A 22,421-nucleotide genomic window follows, 5' to 3' on the forward strand; every position below is an offset into this window, starting at 1 on the left:
ATGCCTCACCCACAGAAAAATTCAATCTCTTAAATTAAGCAGGCTGAAGCCACGCACTCACCCGGATAGAAGGATCTGATGATGGAAGAGCAGGGGGAAAAAAGGGCATCAAATTGAAAAGCCCCAGGGAGATGAATGGGAGATAACGGAGAGAGAAACATTTACAGCCTGAAATGATTCCTCCTCCCGGGCAGATTTCCTTCTCTCCTCCATGGGAGGCATCCAAAGGAGAGCCACAGTGCAGGCACCTCGGAGCGGGGATAAATCCGAGTGTAAGAATCCGAGCAGACAGTTAAGACTACACAAGTAAGCAAATTTATTTGAAGACAGAACAAATATCGTGGCAAACAACAATATGCAAATTCAGTTGAGAACGAGGGTAAATATCAGACTTTGTTTTCAAATCGATATAAAATATAGTCAGATTTTCTTTTGTCCAAAAAGCAGCTCGCGTTGGGGTGGGGGGGTTGGGAGGGGATGGCCCCGTTCACGTCATCCGAGGTGAGTGTCACCTGCAAAACCTCAGGCTCAGGAGGCCAGCAGAGATGAGTGATGCCAAGAGGAGATGGAGGTGCCTTTGGGACTCCAATTTTCTGCCTCCATTCTCCTTAAAAGCCAATTTTTGCCACGAAGCAAGGGATGGGGGGTTCATCCCTTCTGAGACCCTCAGTGCCTACCTACCTACATGCGGATGGGGCAGTCCCGGGGATCCCAGCTGCTTTTTCGGGTTAGAGATCTTTGAAGGCACCTGCACCTCCTCTTCCTCGCTGGCTCCTGATGGATCAACCTGCAAAGCCAGCGAGGGAGCAGCTCACCTCGGATGCCAGAGGAGTGAACAGGACGAAATCCCCTCCTGGAGCGAAGGTGCTGGCGGGCTGCTTTCTAGAAAAGCCATCCCAAATAAAAGCAGACATAGAAAACATTAGATTGTCAATGAGGCTTTGAAACAAATTCAAGTTTATCCTTAATTTTTCTCATGTGTGTGTGTGTGTGTGACTTCATACAAACAGACAAGAAAGACGTGGTGAACTTCAAGCTCCGGATCAGCATGTGGTCAGTTAGTGTCCGCAGAAGCACCATCGGATACGGAAGAGTTTAGCACCAGAGAGTTTGGAGGACCTAACTGAGAACATGCGTCCTTTCGTGGGGGCGGGTTGGGAATGGGCAGTGGGGAGACATGGAACAGTCCATTAGAAACAATACAAGGCAATTAATGAGTTTTCATACAGTACAATACAGTCACTGATCAATTAACCCTTTCAGTACAGTACATGACAAGTAACACTTTGCACCCTGTTAACACTAGGAAAGGAGGGGTTTGGGCTGGAGGGGGGTGGCTGGTGGTTATCCCTTCTGCCTTTGAATTTCAGGGGCTGTGTCCGTCCCGCCTCAGCTCGGACAGCCTGGCCCCAGCCTGGCTCCCGGAGGGATGCACTGGTGGAATGTGATGCCACCAGTCCATCCACCCACAGCGAGGTCTGCACCCAAATCAGAGAATCCCAGAATCCCAGGATGGTTTGCGCTGGAAGGGACCTTAAAGATCGTCTAGTTCCAACACCCCTGCCACGGGCAGGGACGCCTTTCACCAGATCGAGTTGCAAAATGGTTCTGGTTTGGCCATGGAAGTGGAGAACCACCCCCCTCTGCCTCGTGCCAGCCGCTGAACCGATGAGAAAACCTCCAGCTGAAGTTCCACCCGGCCGGTTCTGGTGCCGAAACACACAGAAAGGGTTCAGGGGCTGAGCTCAGACAGCCCCGAGCCAAACCCGCTCCTTCCCTCGGGCGTAGTGAGAACAGGGTCCATTGGAAAAGTGCTAAATTACAGTACATTGGCATTTCCATATGTCAACTACTGAACAGCAAAACAGATTGTTTGAAAACAGAATCAGTATCGTACAGTAAGTTCACACTTAATTCTTCACCGTTTCTACACTTGTAACACATGCATTTTATTTCCATTAGTTTAATGCCAGTAGGACCAACATCCTCCAGAACAATGATCTAACATTAAACAAAACTTCCTAAGGAAAATATTAAGCATCACATAAAGTTTCAGGAAAAACCTGTTAATTAGCATCACAAGGTACTCAGATTTACATTTAGGAGTTTTCATGCCATGACTTTTAAAACACCTTTTGGTTAATATCCTTGGGGGGTGGAGGGGAAACAAACCCAAATAAAATAACCAAACCAACCAAAAAAAAAAGAAAAAAGGAATGTTTTGGGAAATAATATATTTCTCTATCTGTATACACACCCAGGGAGACATGCACGTACACGTGGGCTGGTGCACGGGTGTGTGCATAATATATTTTGATAAACTTGACTCATTTCAAGGGCATTTTCATGGGTCCAAAAAGACTTTCAAGGAAACAAACTCTAAACTACCAAAGCAAATTAAGAAGTCTCTCTTGGAGGAACAGAAAAAGTCAGTAAAACATCGCCTGTGTGCTGTCCCAATGCGTTTCCCACGAGCTATCTGAAAACCCAAACAGCTAAAAATCCCTACAAGAGCTTTTTTTTTCCCACCTAAAAGGCCCTTCCAAAGCGAGAGGTGCTGTGCTAGGATTTGCATTCGGGCCTCAGGTGTGCCATGCTTAATTCTACCTTCCCAAAGGATGAGATGCCAACTCCAAGGGGCAAAAAAACTACACCTGAGAGGGAAAATAAAGACAAAAAGACCTGTTCCACATTCCCCTGTCTCCCGAGCTTAATTTCCAAGGACTGAAGGAGACTGGTGGGCTCGCTGAGGGGTGAATTTTCCAAAGGGTTTGCCTGCATCCTCATGACAGCGAGTGGTTGTGGGCTCTGAGTCACTGAGGTACTTTTGGAAGAGGTTGTCCCCTCAGCTCTCTAATTTTGGGGGCTCAGATAGAGCAGCAGCATTGCCTGCTGCTATTTGTTTAAAGCTACATTTGCAGGGATAATTTGGCTGGAGTGAGAAAGAAAAAAAACCAAAATCTGGATTCCATTTTTAAGTCCAATGACAGAGGATGCAAGAGCATAATACTTGGGGTTGCTCAAGATTTGTGGTTTTAAACCACCATCAGTTCCTGCTGAATATCCAAACCCCTGAAGGTGTATTGAAGAAGGAACCCAAGAAAACCAGCCACTAAAACTGGAGTTGTTTAGGAAAAATCCTTCATCTGCTGCAACAAGGAAACCCAACACACTTATTCCTTTTTGTTGCTGAAGGTTATTTCCATCACGGCCCCTTGCTAGCAGTGAAGGAGAAGACCTAATTCCCTTCTCTCCATTCAAACGGATCGTGCTGTAATGGTGGGGTTTATCCATTAAGTTTCACTAGGGAGAAACTCCCATCAAGGAGGATTGCCAGAGAAGGATTTGGATTGACTATGGGCTCGTCAAGGAGGATGAGCAGCAAGTCCCAAGTGTGGATACCCTGGTGTGGAGGAGATGTAGCACTCCCACACCCATTGTGATTTATTTGCTGCTGTGAAAACCTATGAGGGCTTTTAAAGAGGCAAAACACCCCCAGCTGGTTGAGAGTGGATAGTTTGGGGCATCAAAATTCGGATTATTCAGCATCCCAGGGATCGCCAGCCCATTTCAAATCCTAGAGATTTCTGACTACGTTTGCTACAAACTCTACCCTACTGATTTGCTGGCAAGGGAGCTTCTGATCCCCAGCCTCCCTTACGGAAATATCACAGGAATTTAACAGGAATAGCAATGCACATCCAAACTGCCTCTGAACACGAGAGCCGATTAACTCCTAACAACAGCAAACCCCAGGGTTATTATGTTCCATCTTCTAAATCATCTCTCAGTCTTTTTTTACTTAAAAATACCTTTTTGCAGTTGAAGACAACGACCAATTCCAACGGCACTTTCAGTGCAGGCACAATGATGGCTTTTATTGCAATGGCTTGAGCGCAGTCTTTACTGGTACCAGAGTCCCAGACTGGTTTGAACTGGGCTGTCCCATGGGCTCACTGGGGTCTCGTACCGAACACAAGAGCGTCTGCCCTACGCCTCTCGCTCTGCTCAATTCCAATCCCATCCCGATCCCTTCTGAGACTTCTCCTGTATCTTTGGTGTTTTCAAAAGCCATGCGCTCGGGTCTCCTCGGAGGACCTCGAAGTTTAGAGCAACCACGTCTGCCTGGACGTCAGTGACATAGGTGTCTGTTCTGTTGTGTAAAATAAGCCTGGATGGGTTAAATTCCCTACTGTAAAGTCGCTAATGGATACGTAATGGAAGTCAGGCACCGGACAGCGGTCCAACACACCTCAAAATTATCTTCTGATGGCCCCTACGTAATTAACACTGCGCCTAAGAGGGAAAAGAGGTGGGGAAAAGAAAGGAGTTCAGAACTCAGTGCTAACAGTACATACAAAAGTGCAGTGCTCAATATAGTCCGAAGCAAAGTGACTACTAGTACTTAAAGTGCTAGTTCCGACGTCGGTTTGGTTCAGTGTCCGAAACACGGGGAGAACACGGAGGGGGGAGGGATAATTGGGAGGGGAAATTAAAAACAGACAGCACTGCAACTGCACATGCCACACCAAAAGTGCTTCAAATCACACCATTGCGGAGGGATGCGTAACGCCACGGCTCAGCCTGTGAACACACACGAGCAAACGACTGACACCTTTTAGGTTACTATAAAGAACAGCTCCATTAACTCCACCACTATACAAACCCATTCGGAAAGCAAGTGGTCACAGCGCACGGAAAACAGAAAAGACAGACCCCACTCCAAAACCACGAGCCTTTTGGAACACTTACGAGTCTTTGCAACTAGGATACTCAAAAGTCTAGCAAAAGCAGCCCTGCCCAGTGTCTGCAACAAGCTTCGCCGATGCTTATCATGCACGTTTACAGAGGAGCCGCGCGGCAGACTGCCTCCTTTTACACCTATCTTACAGTTTAGCCTATTTTACTTATTTATTTGTGGTTTGCTTCGTTAATTGTAGCTTTCTGACCATGCTTTAAGCTGGCTTTTTTTCTCATAACCACCCTACCAGTCGAAGGACAACGAATGCAAGAACAAGACGATGAAGGCGGTCTGGGAAACACTGACGTTACCAACGGCCCGGCTTCATTTTCGTGAAGGAAAACGCTCCAGAGAAGGACTTTGGATCAGCACGCTCCCGGAAAGAGGCTGGAAAAGGAGGATTCATCCCAATGGATGACAGACACTTCTCCTTTCTCTCTTTAAACACACACTTCCCTTGCCTGTTCCAGCTGCTGGCATCTGCTTTTTTGTGAGCCACAAACCCAATCCTACCTTTACACTCATGCTGGAAAAGCATCAGCTCTGCTTGCTGGAAACAGGAGGTAGGAAATCTCCCTGCTAAGGACTGTGCTGGTCCCAGTCCTCACCCTGGGCTGGAAGCAGCTCCTTGCACGCTGGGACATGCTCCAGCAGTGCTCTCCCATCCCCTTACCTTGGGAGCTCAGCGCCTGTGAAAACAGGGTGTTTTCTCCCAAAAGTGCCACATGGAAAGGGGGAAACCAGATCTTCAGTTCTCACTACATTCCAGCAGGCACCCCAAAAAAAAAGGTCACAGCATAGCAAAGTGGCTCCCCAGGCCCCACATGCCTTGCTGCCAAATCTCCAAAGGGTTGTACAAGGCAACATCTGGTGCATCTGAGGCAGGTATGGATCATTTTTATGGAGAAAGCTCTTTTTAAGTCAAATATATCGACTTGCTGGAGCTGGCAGGATATGTTGGGGATGCTGCAGGTATAGTTGCAGATGTGTTCCTCATCAGAGACCAAGCACTAGGGAGATGGTTTTCCAGAAGCAGGGAACATTAAAAGAGAGCTACAAAGCCAGGTCACTTATTTCCACTACCGCCAGAAAGAGTTGGATTTAAACAAGCAAAAAGCAGGGTCTTGCATACAGAGGATATGGAAGTAACTCCAACTTTGCAGGCATACAAGTGGAAAGAAAGCAGCCTGGAAAAGGCATGGGAGCTGGAGAAGTGCAGTGTGAGATTGGCAGTGCCCCACAGTGAGGAGGGCAGCGAGGTGTGCAGTGGGGAAACGTGACCATCTCAGCCCACCATCCAGACAAGAAACTGCTGGAATGATATATCCAGTCTTGTTGCCAAAGCAGCAAGGTCTGGGGAACGTACACAAGAGCGTGGATGTGCCCACGATCCTGCCAGACATTTCACCATTTGCCATACGCAGGCACTGGGACAGCATTTGGTTTAAGTACCACTGACCTCAACGCTGAGACCAAACCCAAACACTGTACACATGGACAATTACCAGCCTGGAAACTCCCGTGCCAAAATCACTCCTTTTCCAGGTCTTTTTATAACATGTTCTTTCCTGTCTTCCGATTGAAAGGATTTTTGGCAGATGATTTGGAAGTGGCTAATAAATCTAACGCTAGGACACCGCGTCCAATTGCACAGTAATTTCCTGCACCGCTCTCACAAGGAAGTTTACACGCTTTCGCTGCTTTAGTTTTCTCCTATGGACACACCAGTGGCCATGTCTGACACTCCTTACAATTCTGCCTCTGCCTGGAGTGACAACCCTGTTAAATTTTTAAGAAGAAAAGCTACTACAGTTTTTCAGGAGAAAAAGCTGCCTGCTTGCCCGTGACCTCACCTCCAACCCGAGCTCTGGAATTTAAAGGCATTTGTAAAATCCCGCTTTGGATTTTTGTCTAAATATCCTTGGCAACTTTTCCAGCCTCCAACAAACAACTCATTTGAAAGTTTATTAGGAGCAATGATTTATTTCTGGAGGCGGAGGCTTTTGCTGCGCCGAAGCCTGCAGATACCCCTGCACTGATTTGCAGCAGCGAATGAAGTGATTCCCAGGCACAGCCTATTCCCAAAGAAAACGCCATCCCGGATCGCTCTGTACCAGAGGAACTACAGGGCGAACTGGAGACGCAGGGCCATTTTTAATTCTATGCTAATTATCACAATAAAAACCAGATCCTGCAGCGGAAGGCCGATTCCAGGAAGTAATAATCATCCATCTTTTGTAGCTGGAGCCGTGCTGCTCGAGAAGAAGCTTATTTACAAAATGGCAATCTCCAGAAAAAGGCTGTTATCGCCGCCTGACAAAGCCATATATTCTGATACCTTCCGGGGGGGGCTCTGCCTGGGAAATTCCGCTTTGAATCCAAATGCTATAAACCTTAAATATGGAAAACCCACATCCTGTCCAACAGAAGCCAGCTGTGGGGCTGATGCAACCCACCATACCACAGAAATGATGCTTGGAGATCCCTGCTTGGAAAACCCTGTTTTCATTTTAGAGCAGGAAAATCGTACGACCTCTCAAGTACTTATACGTGAAAAGATGCTGTTAATGAAAGCATCAATGGTGTGTAAACAAAAATGAAATTCCTAAAGCAGAATTGCTGCATTTTGTATGGTTACTTAAACATGGGCGAGGAGCATCTTTTTTCCCCACCATCATGCAGGATGACATGAAAATGCCCTTTTTTTCGTATGCAGGAAATAAAAAAAAAACACCAAAAAAACAAACATGAACCTGCAGAGTTGTTGTGAAAGGGGTGAAAAAACCCCAACCAAGTAGCAGGATTGCAATCTGTTCCTGCTCCCCCACGTCCTGCCGTAGTCCCTGAAGAGGCTCTAACAGCAGATTGCACTGCCAGACTATCTCACAGAGATGGGAACCTGCACTTTGGGCCGCAGCCAAGCAAGACCCCGAGCGTCTTTTTCCTTGACTGCCAAGATAGAGTCTTCCTCAAAGAGCTGCTTCCACCTGGGAATGCCAACACTGCCAGCTTGCTATCCACGCCACGTTCTCCATCTCTCCTTGCTGGGTATCCACATGCATCCAAGATGCCCGTGTCCAGCATTACCAGGCAGGTTCGTGGGGAGCAGCAGAACAGCTCCGATACATCGCCCGGCTGTAATGACGGAGCCTGAAGACGGGAACATTGGACCACAGGGACGGCATGTTGAAAGCAAAACATTTTATTACCATCGGTTAAGCTTCATAATGCACACTTATGAGTAAGAGAGAGGTTATATGGAGATCACTTTGCTCCCTACCAATTGCAGCTTCTGGGATTAAATGCAGCAGCTGTTGAGCGGAGCGTAACGGGACCAGTGCAAAGAAAAGGAGAATAAAATACATTTGAAACGGCGGGGGGTAGCTTGGCAGAAAACAGGCCCCTGACTTGAAATTCAACGAGAAAGCTTTTTTTTTTTATCCAGCTGTACCAAAAGCCACAGCATCCTAGACAACAGCTGGTGACCAAGCACTGCTCTGAAAACCAACTCAACACCCACCTCGGCGTCTCCCACCTGGCACGGGCGCCGCGGCTCCGACACAACACAGGAACATCGGAGGGGACCGCTTTTCCTTGGGGGGCACAACACCTCTGCAGTCAATGGATCAAGTCCAGGTGCAAAGCAGGATGCTGCAAAAACAGGAGCTCCTGTCTAATCACACCCACGCAGGTGTCTACGGGAAATTTTGGTGGCCACGAAGGCAGAAAAGTGGATGACAGCCGGGATCTATCCCGGATTCAGGGACAGTGCAAGGCTCGCCTGGGCTTGACTCACATGTGTGATTTTTGGTTTGTTTTCTGTCTGTTTCCATGCAATGTTTTTGACAGTAAATGCCAGCCTGAGATGGTTTCTAAAGAACACAAGTTTCTTTCAGCAGAAATTGCCCCTTCAATCTAAGATCAAAAATCCAGTTATCTTTCCTAGAGGTCACAGGCCATAAAAAAGCTATTTTGGACCATCCACTAAAGAGTCACTGATACGGTTTAACAGCACCAGCTTTTTTAGCCCAAATCAGTTTACCTTCCAGCCAATCTTCCACAAGCAGCTTCAAATTGCATCAAACCCTATCCAGAGGAATGCTCTGATCTCCCCTTTCCCAGTATTACAGCTCTCATTTCACAATAGTTTCTGCATTCAAACAAAATTCAAAGGAGAAAATGCCTTCACTAGTGAAAGAGGACTCCAGCTACTGGTAGCACAAAACTCCCAATTTTTCTTCTTCTAGCAAACAAACCACTTGGCTAGAAAGATGGGAAGCTCTTGGAAGACTGAAAGCCTGGAGGAGGCTGGTGTTTAGGCTGAGACAAGTGAAAACTCCCCATGACTTGGCCTCTTGCTTGTTCTGTTTTGCACAGAATCTTCAGCCTCACCGGGGGGAAGAGACCGGTATGGGTTCTGAGAGAGCACCTCAAGGGCTTATTGCAACAGCTCAAGGGCTGCAGTGTGGAGGAGGAGGATGAACTTCCCTCTGTGGGGAGCCTGAGAAGGGAGCTTTGGGGAGGTTATCCCAACTTTAGAGGGTGTCTCTTAAGAGCAGGAAAGAGGTGAGAAAAGCAACAGGTTAAACTGCAGTTTGGTGCTGCAGAGAGGAGCAAGTGGGCAACTCCTCTGCCTCACGCTCTGGATTGGGGGTTTTCTTGCAGCTTCACACATACCAGCACAAAGCATGCACTGCCAAACAGACACTTTTAAGCTGTTCTTAAAAGAAAAGTCTCTGTAATATGCCTTCACCAAGGTAACCCACAGTTAAAAGCTGGCAGCATCCGTGAAAATGTTCCAGCACCTCCTTCTTCTTTTTTTTTTTTTTAATTCTTTTTTTAATAAGACAGCTAGAAGGAACTTATCACTTGTTACCTCAAAGGGTTACCCCTGGCAGCGCTGAGGGATGGCTGTGCTGACATAAGCAATAAATGCTGTTATGGATGCAGCAGGATTACGTGCAGACTGTGTGCTGGCACACGCCGATCCCAGGACAGACATGTCCATATGCTCTCCAGAGCGGATGCACCAGGCAAGAGCTAAAAGTCCCATGAGGCAGAAAAGGAAGGATGAAATAGCTGGGCTGCTGCAGAATCCAGGATAAAGCTGTAGATGCCTTCCCTTTGAGTTATACTGTGACATACAATACCTGTGGGTGATGGTCCCTTGCCTGGCTCTGGTCTCTGCTGCCACTTTGACCCAGGTGCCACAGGCAGGCTCTGGTGGTCCCTGGTCTTGGTGGCTCCCACTGCAGCAACCAGAGTCAGTACAGGACTGAAAGAGAGTAGACAGGAGCTTGGCAGAGGCACAGCTCTTATCTCCACATCTTCATACCCACTTTGCTGTGGGCATGCTCATCCCACAGGCCTGAATTTAGCAACCCACATCAAACCCCTGGGTCGATTCCCAAACTGATATGGAAGCGCCCTGCTGTTACACATGCAGAGAAAAGTGACTCTAATTGCTCTGCACCCCATTTAAATGTCCCGGGGAGGAGGAAATCCTGGCAACGTTCAGAGAAACAAAATTAAGGTTACACATAACAAAGGATCCAGGCATGGCATCGAGCCCTGGTGAGAAGGAAGAGCCTCAGCTCAGAGCAACACTTGCAGCAGATGCAGTAAAGCTCATCATCCCTGGGGAAGCTGTCAGACACTGTCTACAAGCGACATGGTGCCTGCCGGCTGCTCGGAGGAAGCAGCACATGATCAAATCTGCCCCAGGTAACTGGTTCCCTACTCCACATGGGAACCATCATGGAGGGAATGGTTAAATAACTGCCCCTCTGCTGCAGCATCACCCCAAGAACCTGCCCCAGCCTAGAGATAACATCAGCCAGAGCCCCGTCGTCCTTGCAAGGGCTGCAGAAGCAGGTGAGAGCTGCAGAACAGCATCCCTGGAATGGTTAAGGCCAATTCATACCAAAATAGACACAGAGGGAAACAACTGCCTGGGAAAAATATAACCAGCTCCACATCTTTTTGTCCTACATCGGCTGCAGCAGTTGGAGAACACGTGTGGTGGGAGGGAACCGAGGCACATTTGGGTTTTGCACGTTTCCAGAGGGATTCACAAGCAAGGCTTAAAAGAAGGTGCTGAACTTCTAAGAAGAAAAACAAATTTAGGGTTCTTAAGCCAGGTCACCCACAAGACACGAATAGGACTGATAAATACTCTTAGTGGTCCAAATGGGAAGAAGAAAAGCACAACCAGGACTGGGCCCTGCCAGCAAAGTGACAGGAAAATGTCCCTATGCACTGAGCCATATAAACACCTACAGGGGTTTCTGCTTTAGTGACCTTGATGTTTTGCAACCAGATGGAGCAAGAAATAAAATGCCACTTTAAAGGATACGCTCTGAGGTAAGAGGCACAGAGGTTTGGTTCACCTTGTGAAACACCGTGCCTATTCTCAGCTTCTAAGCAAAACATTTGAGCCAAAAAACTTTCCCTAATTTTACCAGGATGAGGGTATTATTAAAAATGCTTAAATTAAAAAACTTCATCACTTACTACAGCGGTGTGCACAGTAACTGAGTTGTTGGACCTGGGATAAGTCCCACTGCCAAGAACTGAGAATCAAATCCTTGCCCTCTGCTCTTGGCTGCCAGTGGCCTCTGCTCGTCCCTGCTGAGACATCTACCTGGGAAAAACTCTTTTAAAAGTGCCACCAGCACAATGCTCCACTTCCCAAACACTTTGCTGTGTTCACTGGAGTCTCAGCAAAGAGAGTGTCCTTGGAGGCAGCTCAGTTCCCTTGCAAATATCTGTCCTAGGCAGCACTATGGAGATCTTGGGAGCGTTCAAACATCTGGAAGGAAAAAAAAGCAGCTATCGTGGAGGCAACCCAAACAGAAATACATCTGTTGGCTGCACACTGAGTTTCATTTACCCCAGAGCACTGCTCCATCACCTCTCTGCCTGCACAGAAGGTCTCTGGCCTTAGATTCCCCCTGCCAGCTTCCCGGAGGAGAGACTCTCCTTTTAATATCGGGTACTTTCCAACCAGGCAGCAGCACATGCTCCGTGCTCCAAGCAAAAATGACAATTTGCAAAGCAGCAACAGGTCCGAGGGGAACTTGAAGAGACAAAACAGCTCCTGTTCAACACCAGTTGCTGAGGGAAGTGGTGGGAGCCATGCCAAAGCCAGGCTTTGCTCTCTGTGAGCCCTCTGGTTTGCTCTCATGCTGTGAAGCTGCTGGGGTGCGCTGCTGCCAGCACACAGCGTGCTCCAGCTCACCCTTTACACTGCTAACATGGAACAGCAGGGATAATTAATTTATGTTAAAAATACCAGGGCTGAGTTGGCACATTCAGTCTTTTCCCCAGGAAGAGGAGGGAAGGAGTAGCTGCTTGACAGATGTTGGTCATATGCTTAAATGCCCTTCTGGAAGGCGCTGGGATATACGTGTTGAGTGGAGGCAGAGCAGAGTGAGAACCTGGAGGAAATTCTCTCCAGTTAGACCTACACAAAACTCTCAGATCTCCTTGCAATAAAAATGCTAGTAAGGAGAAGTTCATGCAAATATTTCTATGACTATTCATATAATAAGAACACACAATCCTTGGAGAGTTAGGAACACAAAGGAAAACCTGTATTTCCAAACATGTTGGCACGGGGAGCTTATATTGTTGCTTGATGCTTTCCTTCCATTTGTGTTTAAACGGACTCATCAGAAAGCAACAAGTACATGATGAGGGCTAAAAATTACTCTTGGTGGAAGGCTTTGTATTTCCTTAGGAAAGGGTGCAGAAGAGACCTGACAACAGCCTTTAATTATGTGTAAAAGCTGCAGCAGGGAAGAAAATAAACTGTTTCCGTATCTCCTCTGGAGAGCATGGCCTGTAAGGCAAAAAGCAACAGAATTAGATGGCAGGAAGGGACACATGGACTGGACAGCATGAAAAATATCTGAGAAGAAGCAGGGGGAAACAGCTTGGGGAGGGAGGTTGGGAATATCCACCGTGGGAGATTTGAAAGAGCAGATTTTTGCCAGGTTGTTCAACTTGGGAAAAATAAGAATGCTTTTTGCTGTCCGGGCCCTGAAATGGACCATTTAGAGGCACCCTTGCAAATTCAAGTTTGGAGTCAGGTATGTTCCAAACCTTCCAAACACTCCATTTCACAACAAATTTCTCCCTTTTCTGCTCTTGGTGATCATCAGTATTGATCAGTATAAGATCACCACAAAAACTCTGATGCCAAACAAACTCCTCTTTCGCACACCCCTTTGAGGTAGGGAGGTATCATTCACCCCATTTTAGCGGTGGGGAACATAGGCACAGGCAGGATAAAGCCAAAGTGATCCCGTCTCCATTATCAGGAGGCCCAGCTTGAGACACTGACAGCTTTTCCAGAGTCCTCGCAATTATTCCAGCACTTCACTGGTTCAAAGCACAGCTTTCAACAGCTGTTAACACCGAGCGGGGCTCAGGAAAACAAAGGCAATACAAGTGGTGATCATCTGCAGAGTCTTGTTAGAAACGACACAACCCTTTTGCAAAGACAGGCACACAGAAATTGCTTCTTGAAAGCTGCTTTCTTTCCCTCTGATCCCCTCCAGCCTTCACCAACACCTTTCCTTTGCAATGGAAAAGAGCAGCTGCCCCATTGATAACACAACACTCCATCACTCAGGTGGCTCCCGGGTGAAAAGCACACAAGAGCATCCATAAATTGGGATGGCATGAGCAAACCTTAGAGGTCACCAACACTTGTGTGCTCCCCTAAGCCTCCGCAGGTATTCCTGGGCAAGCCTCCCAGCTCGGTAAGAGCCAAGCCACTCGAGTCCTAAAAAGCAAGCTGGAAAAGCAGACACTCCATCCATTGGACACGCTTAGCCCTGATGGGTTTGTTGGCAAGATAAGACACTTGCAGAGCATGTTACTGTTCCCAAAGAGGAAGGAGAACCGGCCCAAGACAACCACCCTGGTCCCCGAGTGGAGCATCCAGGCTCTCTGCCTCCTTCCCCAGCTCCACGGAACTCCAGCGCTGACGGTGCCGCCTGTTCCTCCTACTACAGATAAAGCTCGTCATGCTCTGTGATTCCCTGGAGCACGGATCTTGTCCTCGCTTCCTTCCACCCCCTCCTGCCTTTTCGTTCCTCTACCTCGGTGGGAAGCTCTTACTCCCCCTCTCCCTCAGCATTGTGCCAACAACATGTGCTCCGAACAAGGACCAGATGGGAATACTTGTAAGAGCCTGGGGTTAACCCGTGTCTTTTATCCCACATACTCTCTGCTGTTTTGAAATGCAGATTCTATTGCACACGATTTGCAGTGTAAAGATTTAAGGGTAGTAGTAGAGTAGGCTGCTATTGCTTGGGAAATCCACCTCCCTGCTCCTATTGCACGTTGAACATCCCCGACATGGGAAACAGCAAAGACAACAGATAACATTTTAACGTCTCAAATAGAAGGACCTACCGGAAACAGGGGAAAAATGACTGTGCATATATATGTATGTAATATTCCTCTCTCCCTTGCCTCCACGTTAATTTGTGCCCACACAGGAACTCAGAGGTGTCCTGTCAGTGCAGTGCTGAGTGGGGCCAGGCACGGAGCCTCCCGGCTTCAGCCGGCTGCCAGCACCCAGCACCGAGGGTGATCTTTGCCTCCAATTAATCTCCGCGCGGCAAACGACCAGCGATGAAGGAACAGACGCAAACTTCTGCCTTCAGGATGGATTTCCCCCACCGTGCCTCGGAAATCCATCTGACTGCCTGAATGGCCAAGGCAGGAGCCATTATCTCACCCTGCTGAATACTAGTATGTAGGATGGGTCTGGAACACCTAGAAGATGTAATATATCTTTTCTAATTTACGGTGGCTACTCTGTACAGAGTTAGCAATTTTCCACGTGCCACTCCAAGCCTTTTGAGGTAGCCTAGCAATTAAGAAGATGAATTAGCAAGTCGTTAATGATGGTTTTATTGGGGTGGCAGCCAGGCCCCTCGAGGCTAGGCCAGTATGAGCACAACCACACTCAACACAAGAACACCAGCAGGTACCTACACCTTTCTAGAAGATCATGTACGTGAGAGAGCCCTGGGGCTGCAGGTTCAGGTTCCGCGTGATGCCTCCCTCGGCATGTGGAAGGAACGATCTAATTACATCCATCACAGAAATGCCAAAACGACATCCGGCTTATAAAACCTCAATTTATGCCCTGACATTTCAGGAAAACCAATTTTCAATCCATGTCATCTATCAGGAGTTCTTGGTATTTTATTTCACCTCGATGCTTTAGAACAGTGTTGCCTTTATGGAGGTGCAGGTGGGGAACTGAACATGGGCGGACAAAATATTAGGAAGGAAAAAATGGAGTCAGCCCATCTGCAGGTTTTGGAGAAACAGAGCAGCAAAAGATCTGGCTTTAGCTTTTTCCAAATCACTCGAGTCCAGAAGCACCTTGTCCCCTAGCCGGGGCTTTTTTCCTGTGGTCATGACAGAATTCAGCCATTTTTAGGCAAGACTGGATCACCCCAAAACAACCCATTTTGGCAAAGGCTCTGAGGTGACAGCCTCAGTATAGCTTATGGTGTAGCCTTTAATTCCGTTCTCACTTGAATAAACTCTTCATTTCAAACACAACCTTTACTTGAAAGGAATGGAGGGGTAGGAGGGGAAAGGTGAATTTTAAACATCACAACATGTTAAGTAATTGAAAATAAAGGGCAATTTAATTTTGGAGGAAGCAGCATAGAAAATTAAACAGGAGGTCTAATTCTCTTTAGGAACTCTTTCATAAACTGTATATATCTACTGTATGTACAGCAAAAGTGGGAATGCCATGGAACTGAAATCACTCATTAAGTAATTTTTGACCTGGTGCAAAATCTGCCCAATAAAAATACACAACGATAAACCTTTTTCTGCTATAAAAATTACTAGGATTGGATAACAGGACTGCAAGTCACGCAAGCACTAGGCTTCCTAACCACCACCAACTCCCTTCCCTGGGAGTTTAGGGCACTGCAATAGGCCAAAGGGAAAAAAAAAATGATGCAATTACCAGACTATGACATCTGTAGCTGAAAAAACAAATGTGCTGACATTGATTTTGGTAATTGCTTGGGGGTTTTTTTGTATAAAGGATGGGATTTTAATACTTCTGCTTGGGATTTTATGAACATGGTAGTACAGATTTGCAGAGCCAGGGCTTGTAAAATGGCATGGAAACACAACGTGGCCAGGAGTACCTGCAGCTGCCTCTTCCGTACAGCTCTCACCTCGCCTCAATGATGCCTCCAAGGAAAAGTTTTGCCTCCTTTTGACTATGTTTTCCCTTTCAGCCTTGCTGAAAACCTAAGGCATGCTCACAAGGGCCACGATCAAGAGCTCCCAACCAGCTCTGGGTGAACTAACACGTTTCTCCTGACCGGTGGCAGGAGCAGACGTCCCCTCCTCAGACTGCACACTTCAGATAAATAAGATTATTTTGCTACGAGCTACTACAGGCTACAATATAGTCACATAAATATAGTAATGCCTATATGTGAATATGGATTGGTATATATCGGATACAGATAAGAAACACTTACGACGACGAGTAGATACCAATAACCGCTGCAGCTCCTCGCTGGGTAAAGTCCATCGTCCAGGTTCCACGCCAGGAGCCCCCGAGGGTGGGGTCTGCCGTCCCCTCGGAGCGCCCGGCGGGCCGCCCTCGCCACACCAGTGCAAAACACTTCCCAACCCTTCCATAGCTCTGTACTTTCCCAAGGAAGCCGGCTCGACGGGCCGGACTCAACACAACATCCCCCCAGCTGAAAGGCAAGGGAAAGCCCCCGCGGCCCCTTCCACCCGGGACAAGCTTTTTAGGGACCGCCCCACCTTCTGCGCCAGCAGCGGGGAAAGCCAAGAACGAGGGAGATGCTGGACTTGGCTTTGTCAAGACTACATGTGAAAAGCCCGATCTGCAGAAGGGGCGAGGAGCCACCACGACGGCAGAGCTGAGGATGCTCAGCAGCTCTGCACGTTGCAACTTAAAAAACCAAATCATCCCACCCGGGGTGGCTTGAGAGGATCCTCAATACAGTGCCTGTCCTCCTCTAACATACGAGCGGAGCCGGACCGAGCAGGTGCAACAGGTCTCTAACAGACACATGCATGCAGGAGACAGCTTCTCTCAGCATTAGACTACGTTATCAAAGCATCCCCTTACCAGAGCGGGAGCAGAAATGTGCTCCTAATATTATTTACACAATATAAAGTGCATTAGGATTTAATCATTCAACTGACAGACTTTCTGCCGGGACCATACAATTTTGAAACAGAGGTGAGGGCTCGAATAGGAAATTCTCTCATGAGAAAAAGAGGTTCAGACCGGTGCTCTTCACCCTGTCCTCCTAAGGATTGTTTTTGGCCGTTCTTTCTAGTGCAAATAAGCTTGTGTTTTCTCAAGTTTAAGGGACATGGCAGTTTCAGGGTGTTGGGAATGAACATTTAAAACGCATCAGGGATCTGGTGCTCCCGAGCATCTCGCTGCACACCAGCAGCCCGTGCTGTCACCGCGCTCGGAAGCTGGAGACGCGCTGCCAAAAACACAAAGGAACCCGTTTCCGAATCTCACCGTTCAAGACTTGCATTGCTGCACTTAGAGCGCATCCATATTACCCTCCAACCCAAACACTGGTGCTTCCTATCATGTGGAAATCCATTACTTTCCAATCCAACATCTGCAAACACCAGTTCTCTCCATCGTGGTGGAAACCTGTAGCTACTGGTCTGCCCAGGGGTGATTGGCAGCGAACATGAAGATCCTGATCCAGGTTTAGATACTAAGGTGCACCCCATGCCAGGGGAGTAAATGCATTAGCGGATCCTACGGGATACCTGCGTGCCAGAACCGAGCCCAGCCCGGCAGCCAGCAGACGCTGGATTCCTGGGTGGTATTTATAACAATCTAATGACATCGGAAGGCCAATTAATCAACAAAAGATAAAGGGTTTTTTTAAAAAATGTGCAGCTATAAGGAAAGCCATTTTGCATCCTTTTTTCCTTTTAAAACGGTGAAGAAAACATCCCTTTCCAATGACGAGTAATTTCCTCACCAACACTACAGGAACACAGGGAAGGCATGATCACTTACAACACACGTGGTCACTCGGGCTAATTCCAACGCAGGAGCTTTTACGATCCCTTGAGGCAAAGGTAGGCAGGGATGGGGAGATGTTGAGTCACATAGAAACGGGAAGGAGAGCGTAAAAAGTTTGTACATTCATAGCTCCGGCTTGTTGGACTAGAAGGGAATTTTTTACCTCAGGCACTGTGACGGGCAGCAGCAGTCAGCGATATGCTAACAACTCATTCACTAAATTCTGGTTTCACACTAATGACAGGATGTAGAGTTATTTTAATGTTGGGTTTTGTGGTTTTTGTTGTTTTTTTTTTTTAATTGACCTGTTAAAACCATTAGGACCAAAGCCATGAGAGCGATGATGAACCAGCACCCTGTACAACTCCTGCTGATTCATCATGGTCCGCGGGCGGTTCAAGTGATGGAGCGAAAACATGTCCTCCAGGTTTGAAAAAGGACCTGAGAGAGCAATCTATGGAGAAAGGGATGGGAGTTTTTGACACTAAGCCAAAGGCTTGGTTGCTGTAACTGCTATATGTGGTTTTAAAGGGGGAATCACCTAAAACAGTGAAATTAACTTTCTTACTTGTCACAACCGTAACATTTTCCTAAAGGTTCTTTGGTGACTTTGGTGCAAGCTTTTATTTTTTTTCTTTTTTTAAATTTTTTTTTCTAAGTTAAAACAGATCAACCAGTTTTAGTACCCAAACTAAAGTCCAGATTATCCTCTTGGTTCCCAACCCTGCCTCCCCAACCTTTCTCATTATGACGTTAACAGGCAACAGCATTTGGATTGAGTGTGGTCGTGCAGGTGGGTCCAGACTCGGAGCGGTGAATGGTCTGGTTGGAAATAAATATGTTTCTCAAAAGATTAAAAAATAAAACATGTAATGGTTGCATGGAAAAATAGCTGGTCCCACGTGCACACTCGGCCACTCTGTAATTAAATGATCTGAATGATTACAAATTTCTCATTAGACATGGAAATGCCTATTTCAAACAAGCTTAAAGGTGAGCAGCACGCTACTGGAAGTACCTGGAGCTCAGTCAAACTCCCGCTGGTTCCAGGGGAAGGAGCTGGTCACCCAAATGGTGGATAAGCCCCTTACATTATAAATTATTCACGTTTTAAGAAACAACAAAATCTTTCATCAACCTCCCAGCTGGGTAATTGCACCCATTTTCCCTCCAGGCAGAGAGTTGATATCGTGAGATGCAAAACTTGACGTCACAAAGGCTCCAGCGGGGTGACACCGACACTGGACTGGAACTGCTCAGTGACAGCTCCAGCTCCGAGCGGGTGGGAAAGGGGGGTGATGGCAGGGCATGGATATCACCTCCTAACGACAACACCTGGAAAATCAACACGACAGAAAACCCGACACGGCGCCCACCACGGCTTCCGAAACACGCCACGGGCGAGCATGACAGAGATGCCTTTGCCTATGAATGCAATGGTGCACCAAACCCCCCAAAAAGGTCTTTCTCACGGCCAGGGTGTTTTCCTGGCACAGGTAACATCATGACCGCATTAATCTCACGCTTGGGAGAGAAGCGTTCCCTCCACCTCCCCATGCCCGCTCCATAGTCGCCTGCTGGAATCCGTAACACACCTCGTACAAAAATACCTTCTGAAATTTTGGACAAAATGCATTAAAAATAATAATAATAAAAAAAATTGCCAGCCTCACATGGGCAGAACACGGAGATGAGGAGTGGGTTATTATTCATTGCCACTAATTCAGAAGGCTTAGCACTCGAGCAGAGCTCTGCTATCCCGGGAGACTCAGGTTATCCAGTCAGCACAAAACTACGGAATGAGTAACAAATCTTCTGCCCTTCATCAGCACGTGACCAAGGTCTGACTGGTTATCAAGGTTTTACCCACACAGACTGTTGTTTCCCACCCAATAACCAGCAGATGCCGATTTTAAAACCTCTCTCCCCTCCTCACACAGACCAGCAACTCATGTGGATTTGATTTTGGCCGTGAATGCCCTACAGTGGCACTGCTCAGCCTTTGGACCGAGTACGGGCAGAAGCCAGTCCAGGAAAACCCGTGATAAGCAGAAAGTGATATGTTTCATCTTAAGGTTTGGGGTGGGGGTACTTCTGTATCATGTTTAAGTGCAACACAAGCCTTATCTAGACTATTTAAAGGTCAGAGTGCCGGATTTTGTTTGTGCTGATACGCGAACTTTCATAGTCTTCAACACTCGAAGCAGCTGACTCATACGGACTCGGGAGGTTGGTCCTTTCCTAAGACATACGGAGATGTTTTGGGTGTAATTTAACGTGATAACCAGACTCCTATAACATTACGTACTGGAGTTAGCAAGAACTCCCAGAAAAGGACTTTACAAAAAACTTGGGGCAACTTGGAATTACTATAGGTCAGTCCCTCTCACCAATTTCTGCTTGTTTTGTTTCGTTAATTGTCCAATGCACTCTATTCCAGACCCTCTTGCTCTTCACCACTGTCCCCTCTGGCATCCATTCTTTTTTCTTTATGGCTGTTGTAAATTCTCCTCATCTCTTCTTCGTACTTGATAAAATTTTCCCCGAACCGTGTCCACGCTTTGTAGGGAACTGTGATGGTGTTACGGTAGGGCGGCCTCACCTCACTTACCTTCAGGAAAATGCCGTACCTGTTGGATCCCACGTCGAAGTAGAAGCGCTTGTTGTCCACTCGGAAGGAGGTGCCCTCGGGGAGCTCCGGGGGCTCGTCGCCTCCCCCCCGGCGGTCCTCTATGTCCCCCTCGCCGTACTCTTCAATCAGCTGGACCAAAGCATCCCTGAACTCGATCATCCCCTGCGCCGGGAGGACGATCGTCTGCTCCTGTCCCAAGCTGTGGCCAAAGTAGCCCATCATGCCAGGTCCCCTGCTCATGGTTTGCCTAATCCGCAAGAAGCGCCCGCGCTGGTTCTCCTTCAGGTCCAGGTAGTACTTCCTGTTGTCCCTCTCGATGTACTCCGTTTTGAGGACGCTGTGAGGGGGCTCTTCGGAGCCCACGGACACCGGGGGCGAGGGCGGCGGGTGCTGCTGCCGCCTCCGGGGATGCTGCTCCTTGTCATTGCTGTGCTCGTGCGCCCGGTGGCCACCCTTCAGGCCCAGGTGGGCGTAGTGCTCGATGAAGTCCCCCAGGCAGTCCTTCAGCTCGGCAGCCACGGACAGGGAGAGGGTCAGCTTGCTTTTCCTGATGTTGTCCTGCCGGCCTCTTCCTATCCAGACCTCGGCGATCTTCAGAAAGCGGCCGCGGGAGCTCTGTTTCACATCCAGGTAAAACCGCTTCTTCTGGATGTCCACCCTCTTGGAGGCCAGCTCCTGGATCTCCATGCAGCTCCCCTGGGAGGAGGCAGGGTAGTGGTACTGCTGTTGGGACTGGGAATAAATGCTCCTGTGCAGGCCAGAGCCTCCCAGGTTCCTTCCTCCTCCTCCTCCTCCTCCTCTCCCTCTTTCCATCTTTACCAATCAGCTGGAAATAATACACAACAGAGACATAGATGACAACATCAGCACCAGGGGCCTGCTTGGCTCCTCGGCAGCGGCTCCGTTCAGCGCTGCTCTCCCTACAAAGGCTCCTGCATCCCTCTCGGCTGCCACAGCACGCAGCATCGCAGCGAAACGATCCCAGACACTCTTCCCCTCCCGTGCTCCGGCTCCAACATCCTCCCCCGGAGCAGGGAGCCCTAATTCCAGCGGCACTCCGGCTCCCGGCAGCTCTCCCTGCCCTGCAGCCCCCCCAGCTCCCCTGTCCTGCCCCTGTGGCACTAGAGACCCTCCAGCTACCCCACGGGGGTGGGTTATGGTGCTCCTGTTTTGGGGGGCACTCACCCCCCTCTGCCTCCTGCTCCCCACTGCAGGATCCATGCCCATGTCACTGCGTTTCCCCTCCATCACCCCCCTCTGCTTTTCCTCCCCAGGGCACTGGGATCCCCCCCAGCACTGCCCTCCTGCCTCCCTCCAGCACCCTGAGAGCCCTCCCAGTACCCCCCAGTGCTGCATCTCCTGCCCCGGTGCCCCCAAGGCTTCACCTCCGTCTCCCCCAGTACTGTCCCATTGCCCCTCTGGCCCCCCCAATACTGCCCTCCTGCCCCCCAGCGCCCCCAGTACTGCACCCCAGAGCTCCCAGTGCCCCCAGTACTGCCCCCCGGCCCCCTCACAGCCCTCCAGTGCCCCCAGCATTGCTTCCCCGGTGCACCCCATCACTACACCTCCTGCCCCAGAGCTTCAACTCTTGCCCCCCACTGCCCAAAAACTGCCCCGCAGAGCTCCCAGTACTGCCCCCAGCGCCCAAATATCGCCCCCCAGTGCTCCCAGTACTGACTCCCTGTGCTCCCGGTAGTGCCCCCAGTGCCCCGGTACTGCCGCCAGTGCCCCAGTACTGCCCCCCAGTGCCCCAGTATCGCCCCCCCAGCGCCCCCCACCACAGGATCTCCCGCCCCATCGCCGCCCCCAGGAGCCGTCGGGCTCCCCCGATCCCCGCTCCCCCCGCCGCCCGGTCACTCACCCCGCAGCGCCCATCGCCGCCGCTGCCCTTCAGCCGCCGCCGCCGCCGCCGCCACCGCCCGCAGCCGGCGGCCCCGCCGCCCCCCCCC

At 48.9% G+C, this 22,421-nt stretch overlaps 1 protein-coding gene across 5 annotated transcripts; it reads right to left on the minus strand.

The window, feature by feature from the left end:
• Positions 1-292: 292 nt before the first annotated feature.
• On the minus strand, positions 293-22,368 carry PURG (purine rich element binding protein G). Of its 5 annotated transcripts, none has more exons than XM_027689907.1 (3): positions 22,334-22,368; positions 20,452-21,298; positions 293-882 (listed from the first exon to the last, which is right to left on the minus strand). In XM_027689907.1, exons 2-3 carry the CDS (start codon positions 21,283-21,285, stop codon positions 682-684), a joined length of 1,035 nt encoding a protein of 344 aa, XP_027545708.1. In that variant the 5' UTR covers positions 21,286-21,298; positions 22,334-22,368; the 3' UTR covers positions 293-681. The 5 variants fall into 5 exon arrangements, with proteins under 5 accessions (XP_027545708.1, XP_027545710.1, XP_027545711.1 ...); XM_027689909.1 differs by having other exon boundaries at positions 679-882; positions 20,471-21,298; XM_027689910.1 differs by lacking the exon at positions 293-882 and adding an exon at positions 1,929-4,296.
• Between the last annotated feature and the right edge of the window lie 53 nt (positions 22,369-22,421).

Source organism: Neopelma chrysocephalum, unplaced genomic scaffold, assembly GCF_003984885.1.
Source record: "Neopelma chrysocephalum unplaced genomic scaffold, ASM398488v2 Primary Assembly neopelma1_78, whole genome shotgun sequence".
Classification (NCBI taxonomy): domain Eukaryota; kingdom Metazoa; phylum Chordata; class Aves; order Passeriformes; family Pipridae; genus Neopelma; species Neopelma chrysocephalum.